The sequence below is a fragment of the Gordionus sp. m RMFG-2023 genome, chromosome 2 (assembly GCF_954871325.1).
Source record: "Gordionus sp. m RMFG-2023 chromosome 2, tfGorSpeb1-WG-v2, whole genome shotgun sequence".
NCBI classification, from domain to species: domain Eukaryota; kingdom Metazoa; phylum Nematomorpha; class Gordioida; order Chordodea; family Parachordodidae; genus Gordionus; species Gordionus sp. m RMFG-2023.
The window spans coordinates 21,034,007-21,054,607 of record NC_088776.1 but is presented as its reverse complement, the minus strand read 5'-3'; the positions used below and the strand labels follow the sequence as shown (position 1 = coordinate 21,054,607).

The following is a 20,601-nucleotide window of genomic DNA, read 5'->3' as shown; positions in this document are numbered from 1 at the left end:
AAAATTATTGATCATATTACTAAAGTTATTGTTAATGTGTCTATCAATCGTTTTAAGATTAAAGACCTAGTAGTTGAGGAGTCAAAAAAAATACAGACCAACATTAAAAGAGAAACAAGGAATAAATTAATTTCTTCAAATATTGAGAAATATTCTAGGTATAAATATATAGGAAATAATATAATATTGAGAAATTAGATATGAAGGAGGTTAAAGCAACTTCTAAATATATTAAAAGAATGATATTGCAAACATTGAATAAATTTGTTATTCCTATAATTTACAATTGAATCTAACAAAATAAACGAAATTATTGGATGAATATTCGCTGGAAGAAATGGATGATGTTGATAATAATTGTGATGACAATGAAGATGCTTGTCTGTATACGATTCGAATTAAATAAAAAATCTTACAAGAGTATTAGAACTTCTAAAAATAACAACACTATGATTGCAATTAGAACAATTGTGTTTATCTGATTTTTCTAGCATTTGGGTTGAATGCCGATTAGATTCATAAAAATTAACTAGTTCTTTTTCATGTGAAATATTGGAAAACAAAAATTTGAGGACAAAACTATTTCCAAAACAGTGTAGTATATACTTCTATATATAGACTCTCGATATCAAGCTCTATTGAGTATTCAGCAAAAACAGATGGCTAGAGACAAGAACGCCACTACCCTTTACAATTTCAGGGAGTTCAAAAATATTTTTAAAATTATTTTCAAAATTTATTTTTTTTTAGTTTAAAATTATCCTTTTCTTTTAGCTAACATTATCCAAAATTACCTTTTTTAGCTTAAAATTATCTAAAATTACCTTTTTTAGCTAACATTATCAAACAATATGTTATCAATTGCTATCAAATTCTATGATAAAAATGGAATATCAATATCACTCATAATGTCTAAATATCAATAAAGCATTAACAGTTGAATAATTGATTTTTATTATTTAAATTATTTTATCACCCTAGTTAAATAAATATAATCATTTATTAATTGAAGTAAAAATAAATCCAATTTAATATTGTAATTTGTGTTAGCAAAGTTCGAAATCACTAATCAACTGTATTACTTATTTTTAATTTTAATTTACTATGCCTCTTCCTAAGAAAGTTCCTGAGATTCAAACCTAAGAAATTTCTTTGTTAATATAACAAATTATAACATCTTACTCATTTATTTTATATTTATTAGATAATGAAAAAGGAATAAATAATGATTTTTAGATGAATGCTTCAAATAATGGAAATTGAAGAATCTTGTTGTTGATAATATTTTAGACAAAAGAAGAGGAGGCAATGAAAGAGTTAGAATTGAACAAATATATTTAATTAAAACATCTTTTACTCATTTATTTACTGCAAATTAACCAGCTTTCTAATATTTGTGTGTTTGTGTAATTTAAGATTATTTTCCCTGATGCTGAGAGAATTTGATCATACAATTTATATGAGCAATAATGTGCAACTGTCGTGTCGTTTATCTACCATACCTTTAAAAATGGAAAATAATCTTTTAGCAATTTAATATCACAATAATTCTCTCGATTACTAATTTTTCCACCATCATGTCATCAAAGAGGAAGCTCTAACTATTACATAGTTTTATAATTCATTCTACCTTCAAAAAGGGGTGATTTGATTAGGCCTACAAATTTTTCCTTATTAGTCCATTCTATAAAACCTTGTTTATAGAGTTATATTAGTTTCATGACCATTTATCAATATAAGTTGCTATGAATTATATTGCTTTGTGTGGTTTGAAAATCTATCAATTGAGGCCGTGTAGGAATAAATAATCAATTTTGCAATTCATTAGTTAAAAAATTTTTTTTACATCCGCAATCACAAATATTTAATACTTTAATAAAGCATTATAGGGGAAAAAGGATATTTTTTTATCACTTTTGTAATTCTTTACTTGCAAGTTTTTTTATATTCGAAATCACAAATATTTAATGCTCTTTGATATTATAAATAATTATAATATATATTCTGCAATCTTAAATATTTAATCCTGTAATAAATGGATAAATATTTTCTATCAAAAATTATTATCCAGCTTACCAAATGTCTTGTATTGTTATACTTTCATTATTTATATACCAGTATTAGTATGCAAGCATAATGAATGACCAAATATAAAATTTTGAATACTAGTTCTAAGTTTGCAAATTTCAATGGCTTAAGGCCCGCGAAATAGAAGAAGGAGTGAAGCCCCATAATTTTTTTTAGTTCAACCTCCTGAGATTGTAAAGGCTAGCGATGCCCCTGAGTAAAAAATATAATAAAATTCTGATATAGAGATTTAATATTTTTATATATTTTAAATTTAATTTAATTATCTACAATGTTTAACTAAATTTCCCTACCTTTTTTTAAAAAAAAATGTTCTGACGTGCCTTGTGGTCGTTTCGCCCCGATCTTTCCTACTTAATTAATTATAAGTAAATAACAAATAGAGTCAAGTTCAAAGTAAATTTCCTAAAAGAAATTGGTTTAGCTATTAACTCGCCTTTTTCCATTGTATATTATATTATAATTAGTATATTTTTAAAATTCGCAATTTCAAATCTATTTGTATTAAATTCAATAAAAAGAAATGTTGGTGTCCTATAGGTGAGTCATTAAAAGATTGTCTATCTCTTTACTAAAATGCAATTTTTAAATATGATCAAATAACGTTATAAAATGAAAACATACCGAGAAAATTTATAAATTATAAAATTTGTGAACTCGAAATCAAAAATAAATGCGAAAATTTTTTATAAACAGGAATCTTATAGGATGGTTATTGATATTTTTAATATAATTACAGCAATATTTTCGAAATATAAAAAATATATTACATATATTCTATGCAATTAAAACTTTTAATATCCAATAAAAAAAATATGATTTTAACTAGATAATTCAATATCTTTACTACTATAATCTAGGAATTAATCATGCATTTAAATTTAATTATCATATTGCAAGCAAACAGTACGTGGAATTTAATTATAATTTTTCATTTACTTCTTCGTATTAATAAAGATATTTTATTATATAATATATATTGGAAATTTTATATAATCATATTATAGAAGAAACCGGGACTATAGGACAATTGGGGTAAAAGGGCAAACGCCTGTAATATTTATATCTTTAGCATTTTTCCAAATTTGGGCAAAAGATTGGTATACATTGACACAAAAGGTAAAAGCATCCTCTGATTACTACTGATATTTATATTATTAATTTGAATATTTCTTTTAAGTATTTTGTGTTTTTTTTTGGAGTACACAATAAACTGCTGTGATAAAAGTCACATTTACCTCAACCTCTACCCCCATCATCCTTCTTACTTTATCCAACCCCTATATATCACGGGGTTTTTTAAGAGGTATTTTTCCTATTACCATTTCAACTAGTTTTCAAAGTCAAATCTATTAATATTATATTTGAAAAAATGCATTTTATGATTAATATAAATACCATTAACACCATGTTAGCCTTCTAATTTTTTTATTTTGTTTATAATATAAAAAATAGTGTATAAAATATAAAACAACGATAAAATATGATTAAAAATGTAGTAAATAAATTTCTATTAATGTTTAAAAATTGTTTCCAATATCGCCTGATAAGGAAAATACCTTCGTAGTTAAAACGGAATTTGTTACGATAAAAACAAGTTTGACAGGAGCAGAATATGTTGTCGCGTTATATTTAACGAATAGGTATTTTTCTTCTTAAAATTTTTTAAAAATATTCTTGTTAAACAATCCTCTTATAAATGGTCCACTAATTTATTGTCGAACAAAAAATATCCGAAAATTTGTCCTCAACGTTTCTTCAATTCTATGTTTTTCTATTGTTCTCTTTAAATTTGTTAAAAGTATATTATCATTTCGTTTTATTGAAGCTATATCCAATGCCATTCGAGTAATATATCTGCTATATATTATATATATATGAATAGCCATTTGAAACACTAATGAGATAAGCATGCTAGAAAATATTTGTAGGAAACAGCTGACCGATTAGTTTAAATTTAGAAAAAAAGAGTTTGGACTAAAATGTAATATATTTTAAATTGAATGAACGCAAAAAACGAACGCGTTCTTAAAGAACCAATTTTATTCACGGATCTGCTCAAAGCGTTTGTTTACAACACTATATTTATGCAATATACTATAATAAAATATAATAATTTGAAATTAACTGGATTAAGTAATATAAAGCCATTTTAAGCATAATTTATGTAATATTGATAATTAGTAGAATTAACTTTTAAATTCATAAGAAACAAAATTCGGTGTCTCTTAAATATTCAATGGCTGTCCAGTCGTCACCCACCAGCCCCCTTTCGTACGGGTCACAATTATTATAATTACACGGACTGTAATAGTATGCTCATTATTAGGCAGGTTATCTAGTCGGTACTAACGTTCATATTAATTCTACTGTACTGTTATTAAGATTTATTTAATGTGACGTATAATTTTTATTTTATACTGCAAAAAGAAATATTTCAAAACTATTAAAAATATTTTAAAAAATAAAAAATTCACTGTTTATGTTTTTATTTGATCACTATTATTGCTAACTTAATTAATGAATAAAGATAAACTGCCAATAACTAGTCAAAGATAAATTAAATTCTGCGTAAAATTATTCTAAAGCATTAAAATTCTCTAATATTATTTTTATATATTATATAGTTTTAAAATATATTTTACTCTTAATTTGTTAAATTTGAATCCAATTCAAAAGATTGCATAAAACAATGTATTAAATAATTTCTAAATAAGTGGAATGGAAATTCAACATTTTGAAGTATTAGTAAGTTGAGGAAAGATCTGACTCTTTTTTTTAGAAATAATCTTGTAAATTATGTAAAAATATTTTAAATTATATTATCACGAGCGGAAACTTTAAATTTATTGCACCACATAATAATAAAAATTTCATACAAATCAATATAAAAAGTAAAATATGGGAAAATTTTCTATATGGTGCGCTCATGAATGCCTTAAGAAAGGTGGGGTAAAAGCTTGTAAGGTAATAATGAAATACATTAATATTTCATAATGAAATACATTAATATTTCATAATGAAATACATTAATATTTCATAATGAAATATATTAAATATTTCATGACAGTAAATTTAGATGAATTGATCTTATGATTAATTCTTGTAATTCTGATAATTTGTGGGGAAAGGGAAGGGTAAATCCTCATTTAATTACAACTGTTTTACCACTCTAGATTCTACCATGTAAAATATAAACTGATTGTCCTTGAGGATAAATTTTAAATCTTTTATTATATGTATAATCTTAAATAAAACTGCCTAAAGAGGTTAATATAGAAGACTATAACTATGACAAAAAAAATAAAAATTTGTAAATTGGTTAGTTACAAACAACTTCATATTTTTTTTAAAAAATGAATATTTAATATTTATCAATGCGTGTTTTTTTTGCATATTAAAAATAAAAACAGAATATGTGATGAGAATTTTTAATCTGGAAAAAAATTTTCTTTTCCCTTTTGGGTCGAAATGGCAGAAAAAATTAATTATATATTATATGTATGTAATAAATATATTATATTTGGAAGAGATAAAATAAAAACAATTTTTTATTTTTTGAATATATAGTAGGAGGTTTGTATAATATTAATATTAACATAATAATTGCTTGGAAAATTAGGAATATTAGAGTATTATTAGCCTTATATTAGTCATTATTATTATTAATGGCTTGACTTATGAATAAGATTAAGAATGCTTATATACCACTCCCCCCCCCTCCCTTTACAGAAATATTGTTATACATTTTAATATATAATAAAATGTAGCCTTTCGTTTATTTCTAACATTTAAATGTAAATAAAGTCATCGAAATCTGAATATCTCATAGATGATTTGATCTTATTTCTCATTTTTTCTTACCCTATTCACCCACTTAGTTTCAATTTGATCTTCAACTCGTATAAATTTACAGTTAACGATTCATATGTAATATATGTAGGCACATTATAACTGGATTATAATAAATTCAGAAAGTAAAAAGCGGGAAGCGTTATAACCAAGAAACACTAATATTTTACAAAATTTATAGAACCTAAAAAAAACTCAAAGCCAGAAAATTTCCAATGATAGTTAATTGCTCAATATATTTAATATGATTTTTTCCAAGTTGTCTTAAATTGGTAATAAAAAAATACATCAATAAATATTGAAAAAAAATATGGGATATAATATTTAATAAGTTTTTCTTGAATTATGTTATGAATCTTATTTTTAAAAATATTGATATTATAATGAAGACTTTAATTTTTTTTTCATATAAAAAAACGTTGTTTTTGAGTCCTTGTAAAAAATAAGTAATCAAGGAATGTGATGACCTTAAAATGTAAAAGTTCTATGTTAAAACCAGAGCTTGCAAAATCCATTTTTTTTGGTCCTAGGCCCGTTGTCTCTAATTAATATATATAAGTAGGATTAGAAATATATCTCTAACACGTTTATAATTTCTTTTGTTAATGGACTTAAGTTTGTATAATTGTTTTCAGGATTTCTTCACCTCTTTAATATATTTTATTTATCAAATGATGTTAGGGAGATATAATAATTATTATTTGCCGGTCCAATTGTTAACGATTGGGAGGGGGTATAGGGGCTTGAGCCCTCTATTTTTTAATACTTTAAAGAATACCCACAAAAAGATAATTTTTAAAATATTTTAGAATTTCAAGAAAATATTTTTTGAGCCCCTGAGATTATAAAAATGGAGGTAGGGGCTTGGTTGCAGGACTCTGGTCCAAATATATCAATTTTCAGTGATAAATTAGTTAATCTAATGGATAATCGGGCGTAATTCACATTTCTTAGGCAAGCTATGCTATTTGCTAAGAAAATTACATTTTTACTCTATTATATTATCTCTACCTCCCTATGAGCCCGAATTTAAAAAATTTTTGTAATCGAGCCAGGCCCAAGCACAAATTTTTTGTTCTAGCCCAACGAGCAGTACTAAAAAAAATTTGGAATTTAAGTTATAATATTATAATATTTAAGGAAAAATTATTTATGTATATTTATTCACTTGTCACCTTAAATAAAGGTATATTTAACCCAATTAAGGGAATGAATAAGTGAAATGTGTTAGATGAAAAATGACATGTACTTCTGATTGACATTTCGATGAAACGAAATGATTAATGAGAATATTTCTATTTAATTTTCGCACCTCGGGTCAGGATACCTCTTACAGCCCGTGCAGGGTTCTATCTATAACTCGCTATTTTTTTATTTAACAGCATTAGTAAAACGTGTTTTAGCGCTTGGAACCCATAAGTCATAATCTAAGTGTTAAGTTTCGGTTTCCTGAGAAAGGAAATAATCAGATTTTAATGTATTAGTGATCTTCTTTTTAAATAGAATAAAAATAAAAATAATTATTTATTATTATTATAAAATATCTTGATTAGTATTGTTAAAAAACCGATTTGGGTCGATTCTTAAAAATGGCTAGATTAAGATTTTAGCCAGAATAATATTACAAATAGAGGTCTAAGTCGTTCTTTCATCTATGAGCAAAATCTCCAGGCTTACATAATATTTTGGCTAAAATCTGAAAGCTAGATGATCCTTGTACATTAGAAAAGTTTTCTGAGTCAGCATTATTTAAGGATTCTCTATATCTTTGACCAACTTAAATTACGATACCCTAAATAAATAATTAAAATATGAAGTATTTCCATAGATATACACAGATTTTAAACTTATATAATAAATGAAGAGAAAAGAGATTGAGATAAATAATTCAACCTTTCTAAAGTAATAATTATTGCACCAATATATTTTGGGGTAAATTCAAAAATATATCACTTACTAGAAAGTAGGGAAATATTTAATCAATTTTTGAATAATATTGGCTTCTAAACCAAAATATTCTTGCTATTGAAATGATTTATCAGCTTTATAAGCACTGAAGGGTGTTGATTTTAAAAATAAATGCAATATCTGATTTTATATTAGATTGTAATGATATTTGTATTAAAAACTTATAAAATATTGGTATAATAGCTAGCCCTAAGTAATTGAGCGCTAAGCAAGATTACAGTTAATCTGAGCGCACACTTGAGCAAAACGTTTCCTTGATTGAGCATGATTCTGACTAAAAAATTTTAATATTTTTTAGTTAGTTGGTCTAAAATGGAGAGCTAACGATGTCGCTGTTTGGTTTGAGACTTTGATTATAAGATTAAATATTATTATTGAATTTTTTAATGTATTACCAATTTATAATGACTATTGATTGCCCCAATTTTTCTAATTCTCATGGGATAAAATTTATTAATCTTGTTAATATAAAAAATTTTGTAAAATTATTATTTCATCAAAGTTTGAAATTATAAAATAAAACTAATCATTGACATAATAAAATAATATTATTTCTTTGAACATTTAAACCTTTTGAGATATTTTTTAAAACAAATTAATTTATCATGTGATACTGATATGATTTTACATAAAAACAAAGCCTGTCATATATATTTAATTAAAAAAATATATTATTTTATTTTTATCATATTTACTAGTGTTGTTAAAAGTTACTTTTGAAACGTAACTAATTGCAATTAATAGTCATATTCCTAAAAAAGGCAACTAGTTAAAGTCAACAAAAGTAACTAGTTACATTATAAGTTACTTTATTAATCAATCACCTTTTTTAAAATTATAGGAAATTTTACGAATTGCAAATTTTAATCAAAGGCATTTAAAAGAAAATACACAATTTATTTATATAAAAAATAATTACACTGTAAAAAAATATAGGAGAATAAAATATATTTACACCAAAATAAAATGATCATATATTTGCACTGATTTTTTATAAAAATTCTTGCCGAATAAATTTTTATTTGCCTTTAGCAATAAATTATTTTCAAAATATTTGTCCAAAACAAACGTTAAGGGCAACATTATATTTAATAAAAGTAATTTTAAATTTGGCAAGTCATATAAAGACAATGTGTTATATTATTCGATTGTATAAAATTTTCTATACGTTTATTATCAATAAAATTTAGTCGTTTTAAGTTAATAAAATGAATATGATCGATGTTCATTTCGGGCGTGATTCAATTGAAACAAAACGAAAAAACATATTTTTTTAATGAAAGCGTAAAAAATATTTAAAATAAGGTAACGATAAACAAGATATTTTGACATTTTAAACTCTCAGTTCAGTTAGTGATGCTGGTCTGTCATGGGAAATATACAGAGTTAATAGCAAGATCGACACTGTGTGAATGAAAGAATGTTCATAAAACTTTATTTTCTATTAATGCATGCTTTGCTTACATATATTATTGTTTAAAAATTTTATTGTAAATATGAAAAATTTCATTAACCCATTTTTGGGCAAATTAATTTATTTTTAAATTTTGAACCTTTTTGCTAATTAATAGTGATTAGGTGTAAATAATAGAAGTGAATCTTAATTTAAATCTTTTAATTTTCTACAAATGTTGTTCCACTATGGGGACAACGTGAATTTAACATGTTAAAAGGCAGAAAGTAATAAATAGAATATAAAAATATATAATATAGTTTTTATGAATTCAATTCATATTTAATATAAAATATTTTTTTAGCAAGTTACCTAGTTACCTATTTTAAAATGGCCGATTTTTTTTTTTTTATATATAAATCATGTTTTTATAACAAAATTATTGATTTGAAACTTCGAAGTCGATTTTCTTATTTTTAATATAGATGTAAATAAAGCACTTCTTCAAGCTACGATACTATAAATTGTATAATTGTTTTAAAAAATATTTATAAATCTATGTTAAAAATATTCATTATTATTATTGTTATAATTATAATTTGTTGGTTGGTAAGTGGATTACATAAAAATAATTTAAGAAAAATTGGTCTAAAGCTTAAAGTATTTAGAGATATTGATTTTAGAAATGGATGGATGATAATAGGATTATAAAATTTGTATAAAGTTTCCTTAGAGTTTTTTTTATTATTAGCATAAATTTAACCCCCTCCCGCTATGAAAACTAAAAGAAAAATTAACATAAAAAGTATTTTTATTGTTAAAAGTTATATCATCAGAGATGGTGTTGATTACAAAATAAATTTGATAAATATAATTTTTTTTGTTACTAAATAAAATTCATGTCTATCTGCTCTAATAATATTACTCGTATATAGTAGTCAGTGTATTAGTAATGTAAATAGATAATACTTAATAGTTAATACAACAAAATGAAATATTTATTATTATTAAAATAAAAATCGAGACACTTAATTTAGGCTTGATTTTAAATTATGGAGTATAATAAGATTTTAAAAATAATTTTAAGATTTTCTTCGCCGACAATTAAACCGAAGCTTACAATGAAGTTTAATTCAAAAACTTTATTAATCAAATGAAAATTCTTATGAACAAAGTCATAATTTTTTAATTATTTATTAATATCCCGTCCTAAGTATATGAAATACATTATGAAGTTTCTCGCCGAATTTTGAAATGAATATTATAAAATTAGTAACTCGTAAAATAATATTAATTCACAAATTCGGTAAGAAAATATATTAGCTAATTTCAGTGAGTTAAGACGTGGCATAAGATCTAAAGAGAAAGCAAAATAAAAGTTAGATTCATTATTACAAATTTATCAACTAATTGAATATGAATATAAAGTCTTAAGATTTTGGCTTTCTCTTTAACTTGCAAAGGTATCATCTTATCCGAATTCATTCATTTATATAATTATTGAGAAAGAGGATATATAGGTTTAGGTACTATTTAAGAGATAAAGTTTTTCTTAATCGAAGTAAGTCATATTATTATTTTTTTAATTTTAACACTATTTAGGAAAGTATTTCTTATTACTATATTAATTAAAATACACATGTATCTTTAAAAGGAAATGAGTCTGTTCCAGTTATATATTAAATAAATTCAGAAATTGAGGAATAATATATTTTAAAAAAACAGTTTCTTACTCTAATACTGATAAAATATCAAAGTGATACATGATAGATGTGCTAATTGTCATATTAATGTAAATATCTTCAGATAATTCTGCATAAATGGAAATAGAAAGAAAAAAAGAAATAATCTTATATAAAAATTGCTGGAACTTGTATAATCCCTAACTCCCAGCGGTTTTTCCTTTGCAAAGGATTTTTGATTATGACTAGTAAAATCTTTGTCCTTTTTGGATAATTGTCTATAAGATAATTGTTGAGATGTTAATAAAGAATTATTATTGCTACCAATAGCTGTTATTTTCACATCGATTGTGATATTTCGAGTTTCATTTGACTGAGAGTTTGAATCAATATTATTTGAATTAGTGTGGATAAGATGAGCTTTTTTGTAATATTTAACGAGGGTCAAGTAATTATTGGTACTGGGATCGAAGTAAAATAATTTATCTAGTTCAAATATTATGCTGAGGTAATATAACAACCTGAAAAATTTTAGGAACATTATGTAGCACATTTATATAAAGGATTTTTATTCAAACTACATAACTATTTTGATTAAAACACTCCGAATAATTTAACTCCAAAAACATTCAAATTACACAAAATATGGAAATATAATAAATTTAAAAAATTAATTCGTTAGTTTTTATAAACTTTGTTTTTTCTTAAAAATTTAAATATTATTATAGTAATAAGTTTTAAAATAAACGTGGAAGACTATAAAAAAATTAACTTTTTTGGTTACTCAATTCAGTTACGATATTTATTATATATAAAATAAAATAAAGATGTATAAAATAAAAAAATATATTAATCTTCCTTTTAAAATCAATAAAGTAGTATTATAGTTGTATTTTAGTTTATTGATTTATTCATAAAAACGGTTAGAAGCGCTCACTAGGGCAAAAAAAACTGTAATAAAAAACCTGTGGCAAACAATGAACAAACTTTATGATAAATTTCTGAGTCAACTAACATTTCACCTTAAGAAACCATACCCGCTAACATCATTGTTATGAATGTAAAATAACAACAGGGGAGGATAATCAATTTATTATCGTGGTCTTTTATCATCGTGTGAAATAAATTGATAAACTAATATATTAATTATAATTTATTATTTTGGTTTGTTATTTCTAAAAAAATTTGCGACTTTTTTGAATAAATATTACATTGATATTTATTAAAGTCGTAGTTCTAAAATAAATAAATTATTAATATTTGGTAGTAATAGTGTAATGAAACTTAATAAAAAAAGAAGAGATAAAAAGATTTAACCAACCTCGGAGCTTCTCATCAAAAGCTTTGGCTTACATTACTAACACAAAACTGTAGTTTCACACTATTGTATTGGTTTAAACAATTTTTGTCTATGTTGAATTGAAATTGATTTAAACAATATATTGTATTTAGATGGGTTTTAATTATTATTCATATAACTTAGAGAAGAATAAATATTATTATTTTTCATTATTATAAAAACTCCTGATGGTTCATAAAATAAACAATCATTTTCAAAAATGGTGTTAGTTGCCTTTATTTATTAGAAAAGTTTTCAGGGTCAGCATTATTTAAGTTTGATTCTCTATATCTTTCTTGACTTTAATTACTATTATATATTAAATAATTAGTATGAATCTATTTTCATAGATACAAAAATATCGCTAGATGCTAACCATCGATTATAAATGTAGATAAGAGATTGATATATTACCCAATCTTTCTAACTAAAGTAAATGCATCAATGTATTTTGGGGTAAATTAAAAACAAAAATATATCACTTGGTAAATTAGACAACGAAATATTTTTAGTGTTATCCATGAAATAAAGACAAAAATTTATTAATTGTAATTTCTTAACAAATATATCATTATAATTTATTCGCTATTTTTTAACATTAATTAATATATAATGTTATTAAATGGCTTGATTTGAGCCAATTTTTAAAAATGGCTAACTCAATATTAGCCAGAAAAATATTGCACAAGCCTCAAATTTTGCTAAAAGATGTCTAAAATTTAAAATCTTAAGGCTTGCATAATGTTTTTCTGGCTAAAATATTGAGATAGCCGTTTTTAAAAATCAGCTCAAATCAAGCCGTTTAACAGCACTATAAAATGATGTATTATATAAGATAATTTTTAACTTCCCTAGCTAAGTATTTCATGATTTCCCCTTAAATAAAAGACAAACATACCATAAGTTAAATTAATTTTTATTTACCTTTAATATGTGATATTTTGGCTGGTGTAAATGTAAAACATAATAGGATCAACATAGAGATAAAATTCCAAATGTAATAAGGCATTTTTTTAAATACGCAAAAATCTATACAGATGTAAACCATTGGTTTTTATAACAGAATCGGTAACAGGATCTAATGATTGGTTAAAAAGTAGATTTTAGGCAAAATAAAATACGAAATCAATATCTCGACCAAATAAAATATCGTTATTTAAAAAAAAATTATGATTTTTTGGATAAAAAAATATTTTAAATAACATAAGGCACAATTTCATAAATTTAAAAATATTGAAATGTGCAAAATTTTTTTTATTCTAAACTATTTGATTTATTAACCACAGATTATAGCATTTAACAATTACATTATCTAAATGTTTAAAATATTTTTTTTGGAAAAGTGATACCCTTTTTAAAAAGCAAGATAGCATTAAATATTTTTTAACAAAATCTTTGGTATATAGATATTTTGTTTAGATGGCACTTCTTCATAGATTGACATTTTTGAACTTTTATTTCTTAATAATTAAAATAGGGGAATATTTAGAAATTACGTATCAAATATATTTCCAAGTTAAACATGATTTCGTTCCATTCCCACCCACTTTAAATACCGAGTTCATAAAACCTTTGGATAGTATGGCAACTTTATTCATTGCCTCCACTTGTGACAAAATTTGGAGTTGGAATTTAGCAGTTCAGTGTCTGCGTGAGACCTGCCTTTTGGAAGTAATTTGCCTATGCAACTTTGAAAAATGGTCCATAATTTAGATATAATTATAATCAAACATGTTGATAATGATATTTATGCACGTCTTACTGTGTGGATTCACGGATTATCTAAAAAATTCATATTGTGTTTATTACCCATAAGATACGAGTCACGAATAAAAGAGCAGTTGTTTTTCTACTGAATGATGTTTCCTATTCAAAAATCTTTCATAAAGGTAAAGAACGTAGAGATTCCGCTGAGTAAACTATAGGAATTGCTTTTTAAATTGAATCTTTACTTGTCAATGAATGCTTCTTCATTTTATAAATTTATTTATAAAAAATTATTTATTAAGTTAAAAATATTAACTTTTATCGGATTACTAATTATTCCTTTACGTACATTGAAAAATTTATAAAAGATTATCCATACACAACATTTTGATTTTCCTTAGTGTATTATCAGATTTTATTTTGTCTCTTTGAAGCAATTCTAATAGAATATCAAGTAACCTGAGGTTGCTTAATAATTATCATTTACTTATTTCAAAAATTATAAAAAAAATTCTGTTTTGCCTAAATATAACTCATTATAAGATTGATAATATTTAAAAATATATATATTTAAAAAAAGATGAAACCCTATCTAAAATTCCCCGCCCCCCCCCCTCCTTCCTCCCAAAAAAGAATGAAATATATATCTAAAAAATATCAGAAGGTATAGGAAACATTGCTCCACATGTTTAAAATAAAGTTATTTATTTTTTTGGTTAATTTGTATATTTTTTACAGAGTTTTTCCAAGATTTCTGGGAATTTAGCTGGTATTAATCCTTACAAGAGCATAAAGGTGGAAATTTTAAAAATAGTAAATTTACTAGAAATATTATTTATTCGAATATTTCTGCTATTAGAATAATATTCTTGAAATAAAATATAATATTTCGAATATAACAACTATTGAATAACAACAAAATTAATATATTAATTTAAAATATTATATTAATCTAATTATTTTGTTAGGAGCAAAAGGAAATAGGGGTTGTGTCGACATTAATAATCCAATTATAGACAACTGCTGTATCTATAAATAAAATAAATGGTCGGTATGACTCAAAATTTATATTAATAAGCACAAAAATAAGTATTGCAAAAAGTATTAATTAATTTTTTTTAAAATCGTTTTACGTGATACGTGATTTACTTTATTAATTTTTCACAATTGTGAATATATATAAAAATTTTAAGATCTTTCTTCTTTCTCTCCTTTTTCTGATAAAGAAATGAATAAGTTAATAGATATAATTTATTTTTCAAAGTAAACGAATATACATTCTGTGGTCAGGGTAGTAACTACGAAGGACATTTAAGGCCATCCCCAAATAATTTTCTAGCTCCTAACACTTTAGCGTTATCCATTATCCTTCTTGGCACTTGTTTTTATTGATTCCGCTAAATTTTAAGAGAAGCTCATCCGGTCCACAATCATTATCTAATATTCTTTAAATCTTAACAATTACTTTGACTTACTCACATTTTGGTCCGAATTCCTTCTTTAATTCATTATTTCAAACTTCCCAAAGAAAAATCTTCAAAAATTCCATCTTATATTAAATCAGCTGTTAAAAAATTTCTATTTTCTCCTAATGATGGTGGGCGACACCTTACTTTCGCCCAAACTTAAATATCCCTCGAGATCCATCTCTGTGCACATTATATACACATTTATTTTTATCTAATTTTTATGAAATATAATGGGAAATTTATTCCTTCAGTAAAGATTCATCAGCAGGCATCAACGAATTCCATTCAATTTATCTATAACCTCATAAAACCAAACATTCAAGCCAACTCAAGACTGCTATCAATTCTATCATCTATCCTTGCAAAATATAACATGGCAAAATCCCTTCGATGTTGTTCTCATAACCTGTTATACGCTTCATTGCACTCAAAAAAAGAATAGCGTTTTATAAAAAAAATTATTGGCAATCGTATCAAATATTTTTAAGCGCCAATTTAAAATCCAATCATTTGGGTATATGAGTAAAATAGAGATGAGAAGCTGCCTAACAATCTCCAGTATGCTTTCAACTCTATTAGCCATGACCTTTTTATTTTGGAATTCTTAACACTTTCCTGAATATGTAAGCTTCTTCTTCACAATTCCTCGCAAGCTCTATTTTTTGAATTTAATCAAGATCTTATCCATTTTAAGGAAGGAACCCATCAAGGAGATCCTTGGTCCTGCTCTTTTCTGTCTCGGTAAACAGAAAATGTAAACAAAATCTATAATCTTCTTAAATTAGATCTTAATATCTGACACCGAAAAGACGATTTAACACGTATAATTATAAATTGCATTTTTCAAATCTAAAATTTCAATATATTAGCTATATATCAAAAACATCTGGATTTCCATTTTTAAAATTTATTTATCTCACTTAATATTTTATTTATAATAGATGCTTAAAGGTAAATCAAACTGTCGAATTTTTATCATTAAAAAAAATGTCACCAACAAAAAAGGTTACTTAGCAATATGGAAGTATATATTCCCAAATCCTATCATAATAGCAACCTGAAAGAATAAAATTTCTCACGATTTATTGTATTAATGTTTAGAATTTAACATATCCAGGATTGCATTGTCTGAAAAAGGTGATATACTTTTTTATTATATATTCTAGAAGACTTGATATATTAAGGAAAAGCTTGATATTTTCTTATTATCCATTTAAGTTAGCTTTTCGGAAATTGATACAATAATTATTAAAGGCAGAAAAAGATTTTGATGTAATGCAATCCACAAATATTTTAGATCTATGCTTCTGTGATATTAATTTAAAATATTCTGAAATTAGTCAAGGATTAGAATTCATAAATCGAATTGCAGTATAACTTGATTTAAATATTGGAAAACTTATGGCTAATTTGATGCAATTAGTTAAAAATAAGATTTTTGGATAAAAATGGTGAAAAAAAATGCAAATATAGAATTGGCTAACGGTGATCTTGCTAGTACTTAAGTCCAATTGCTAGGTCTGCTAGAAGCGCAGCATTGGAAAGAATATGCTCAAATTTTAGAAAGGTTCATTTTAAGATGGATATGCAATATAATTATATAATAGAATTTGATATTTATTCAACTTAAATGTTAATTCTACTTTACAAGGTGAAAATGATACTATTTCAATTATACATATTAATATTGAATGAATTTATATTGTTTCATCAATTTTTGATTTAATTTAAAAAATAAAATGAAGATATTGTCTTTCTATATTAATTTTTTTAATTATTCCCTTATATTTTTAAAATTTTCCCTGGAAATAGATTTTTATTAGGCTAAGCGTTTGCAGATAATTTTAAAATGAGTTTCCTATATAATTTTAATAAAATGACTTGATCCACGTTTGTCCTTTTGCTGAAATATGAATAAAAGTTTTGACATGATATATTATTCCTACCGTCAGCCTCAACGTGGCGGGGGATTGGCAACGTCTTTGGCGTTTAATGAAGGTTAAAAAGGTTCCCTGTGGTCTGGGTCTAGAATATGATCACGGTCTTCTCAACGGGAAAAACCAACGAAAGGGGTTAATGTCAAGAAGGGCATCCAATTGTAAAACCTTGCTCCAAAATTCCTAATGATAACAACAAATCATCGGCGTGGTAAAGCCCAAATTATCCCGTGCGCCTCATCCGCCTACGACAAAAAGATGGATGGGAAATCTGATTAAACCACGAAAAATAACATAGTAAGTCACTGAAACTCGGGGAAATTTTTAGATTATTTCTTTTATATTTATTATTTTAAATATTTATTTATTAAAAAATAATAAATATGCGATAGTGTCGTGTGACTATTGGTGGAATTTTGCTGTAATAATTCATATTTTCATTATTCAAAAATTTTAAAAATAAGAATTGTATAACTTTTGTGAAAATTTTTCACAATTCTTTAATTTTATATTAAAAATGGGTTATATATTTTTTTCGTTATATTCGCGTAATTTTCGATATTTAAAAATCTTAAAAAGACGTGGGTTATATTAGATGTTACTAAGTATTAAATCAAATACTAGATAATTCAATCTATTTGAATAAACATAATATATGAACAATGAAACTATAGATAGATATAATTTTAAGGGAAAACAAAAATAGTTTTTTTTATATCATTTAAGAATTTAATTAATTTACTTAAATTTGACATGTTTAATATTACGAAAATAAGAATATTCACATATATATAAATGATAAGAAGATTTTCTCCCTGTTCTAGTGATGCTCGCCTTAAGATCCCTCCATAAACGCTCAATATGTCGAGTATGGGTGAATATATCATTTGGGTCTATAAAGTATCTATTGTGATTTACCGAGTAATAATCATATCCATTTTCATTAAGAATGCTATAACTTAAAAAAATATTAAAATAATCTCGGTAAAATTTATGTAATCCATAAAAAGGGGAAAAAAAATATTTGTTAAATTTAAAAAAACATTACGTTAAATTAATATTTATTATTTAAAAATCTTCAAATGGCCACAATAAAATACACCAATGGCCACACGATAGCATATTTATTATTTTTTAATAAAAAATATTTAAAAAAAATATATATAAAATTTCCCGGAGTTTCAGTGACTTGCCAATAAAACATATGACGGCTATAAACGACCTGATAATAAGTGGAGAAACCGTTTAAGGATGAATAATAGTTTAGATATAGAATTTTGATAATATGACGGGATGAGCGGGAGAAGTGGTCGATGCACTGCGTAGAAGGCATATAGACGTGTGTTGCATACAAGGGGCCTGATGGAAAGGTAATGGCGCAAAAATGATTGGCAGGACAAATGAAAAGTATAAATTTTTCTGGCAAGGAAATAATGATGGTAAGGCTTAGTTGGCGTATTTGTTGCAGAGAAATGAGTGGACAAAGTAATCGAAGTTAGAAAAATAGATAACCAGATAATGATTATCAAGATGATTTTTGGTAGAAAGTTATGCAATATTATTTCAGCATATGTTCCACAGGTTGGATGAAGTGAAAGAAAGATATATTTTGGGACAGTCTATTGAAGGCGGCAGCGGACTCGTAAATGAAAAGATTATCCTGCCTGGTGATCTGAATATGCATATGGGAGCGAGTAGTGAGGGTTATGAGAGAGCACATGGAGGATTTAGTGGCATGAGAAATCCGGAAGGAAATTTTGGTGATGCTATGGATATGATTGTACGTAATACAATATTTAAGAAAGAATCAGAGAAGCTGGTGACTTGCAAGTAGGATAGTACTAAAAGTGAGGTGGATTATTTGATAGTAAGGAGACGTGATATGAGCATAGCAAAAAATGTGATGATACCGGGGGAGGAATGTTTTGATCAGCACCGATAAGTTATAGGAGATCTCATTTTAAAGGCGCCAGGACCACTAAAAGAAAGTTTGTGTCAAGGCTGAAAGTTTGGAGATTGAAGGAGTGCTAGATGTCGATTCAATATGACATTGGCGATAAGAGAGGCGGAGATGGCACAAGCATCTGGGCTTGACAAGTGGGAAGCCATAAAGAAAGTCTGGGTGAGGACAACAGAGAAGATACGTGGATAGAAAAAATGGCCGCCTAGACATGTTATACGGGTGGGTCATTCTCTAGTGCAAAGGCCCCAAAAATATTAATAAATTTTGCCGAAAAAACTCAATGAAGATGTTGTTTTGCAAAGGCGAAATCTTTCAAAAAGATAACGTGACATGCCATACATCACTATCAATTTTTAAAAAAAATCCGCATATTAGTTTTAAAATGGCCTTTGGGAAGTTCGAATCTTGATATTATTGAGAATATATGTAGCTAATGAAAAAACGACATCCTAACAATAAGCATGAAATAAATGGGTGATATATGAAAATAATTACAATTGGTAGGGATTGTAACTATTAAAGGTTCGCAAATGGCAAAATTCCCAGGTCCGAGCCATTGGGAATTAAGTTTTTGCCCCTCCCAGCTAATTTTTTACAAAGTTTGCCTGCCCCTTAAATACAAGGCGTAAATAGAAATAAATCTTAAATACCAAGATAAACAATTATTTATAATATTGGGGAATTGTTAAACTAAAAAACTATACTTTATGGATTATCATTTCTACGAAATATCAGAATGCATGAAATATATATATATATAAATTTTTGCCAGGCACAAACAAGAAACCTTATACATGGCCCGACCTATGGGACGGGCTTCGCAGATATTTAGTTGACTATCCCACAAGGAATTAAAGCAAATACTCGATAATTTGTATTCTGGAATAAATTCTTAAGCTACTTTGTAGTTAGAACCCCAACCGTTACATCTGGGGTCAATTCTTAAAACAGGAACTTTACAAATTTTCAGGAACCCAAACTCCCTTTAAAATTATAAAGAGGAATCGGTTCTAATAAAATCACAACTAATTTTTAAGTATACTGTTGAATGATAGGGTGAATGTTTAAATTTTTTTTCACTTATTAATAGTTAAAAACCGAAACATCTCTTTTAGATTTTCTAGAACTGGAACCAAATTTTAAGAAAACTGACAAATCGGCAAGAAAAATACATGAATTAAATTTTTTTAATCATTAAAATTT

The 20,601-nt window shown here is 25.5% G+C and overlaps 1 protein-coding gene across 5 annotated transcripts in view; it reads right to left on the bottom strand.

Annotated features, from left to right (window-relative positions):
* Window positions 1–13,370, bottom strand: part of LOC135924795 (sushi, von Willebrand factor type A, EGF and pentraxin domain-containing protein 1-like) — a 59,881-nt gene extending 46,511 nt beyond the window's left edge. The window contains exon 1 of one of the 5 annotated variants that reach the window (XR_010571410.1): window positions 13,247–13,370. Coding sequence is in view for 3 of the 5 variants with exons in the window: in XM_065459906.1 (XP_065315978.1) it covers window positions 13,247–13,331 (85 nt within the window). In the remaining 2 variants the exon portion in view is untranslated. Of the gene's footprint in view, window positions 1–11,172; window positions 11,492–13,246 lie in introns of those variants that run through there. The other 4 variants (XM_065459906.1, XM_065459902.1, XM_065459903.1 and 1 more) reach the window with 4 other exon arrangements.
* Between the last annotated feature and the right edge of the window lie 7,231 nt (window positions 13,371–20,601).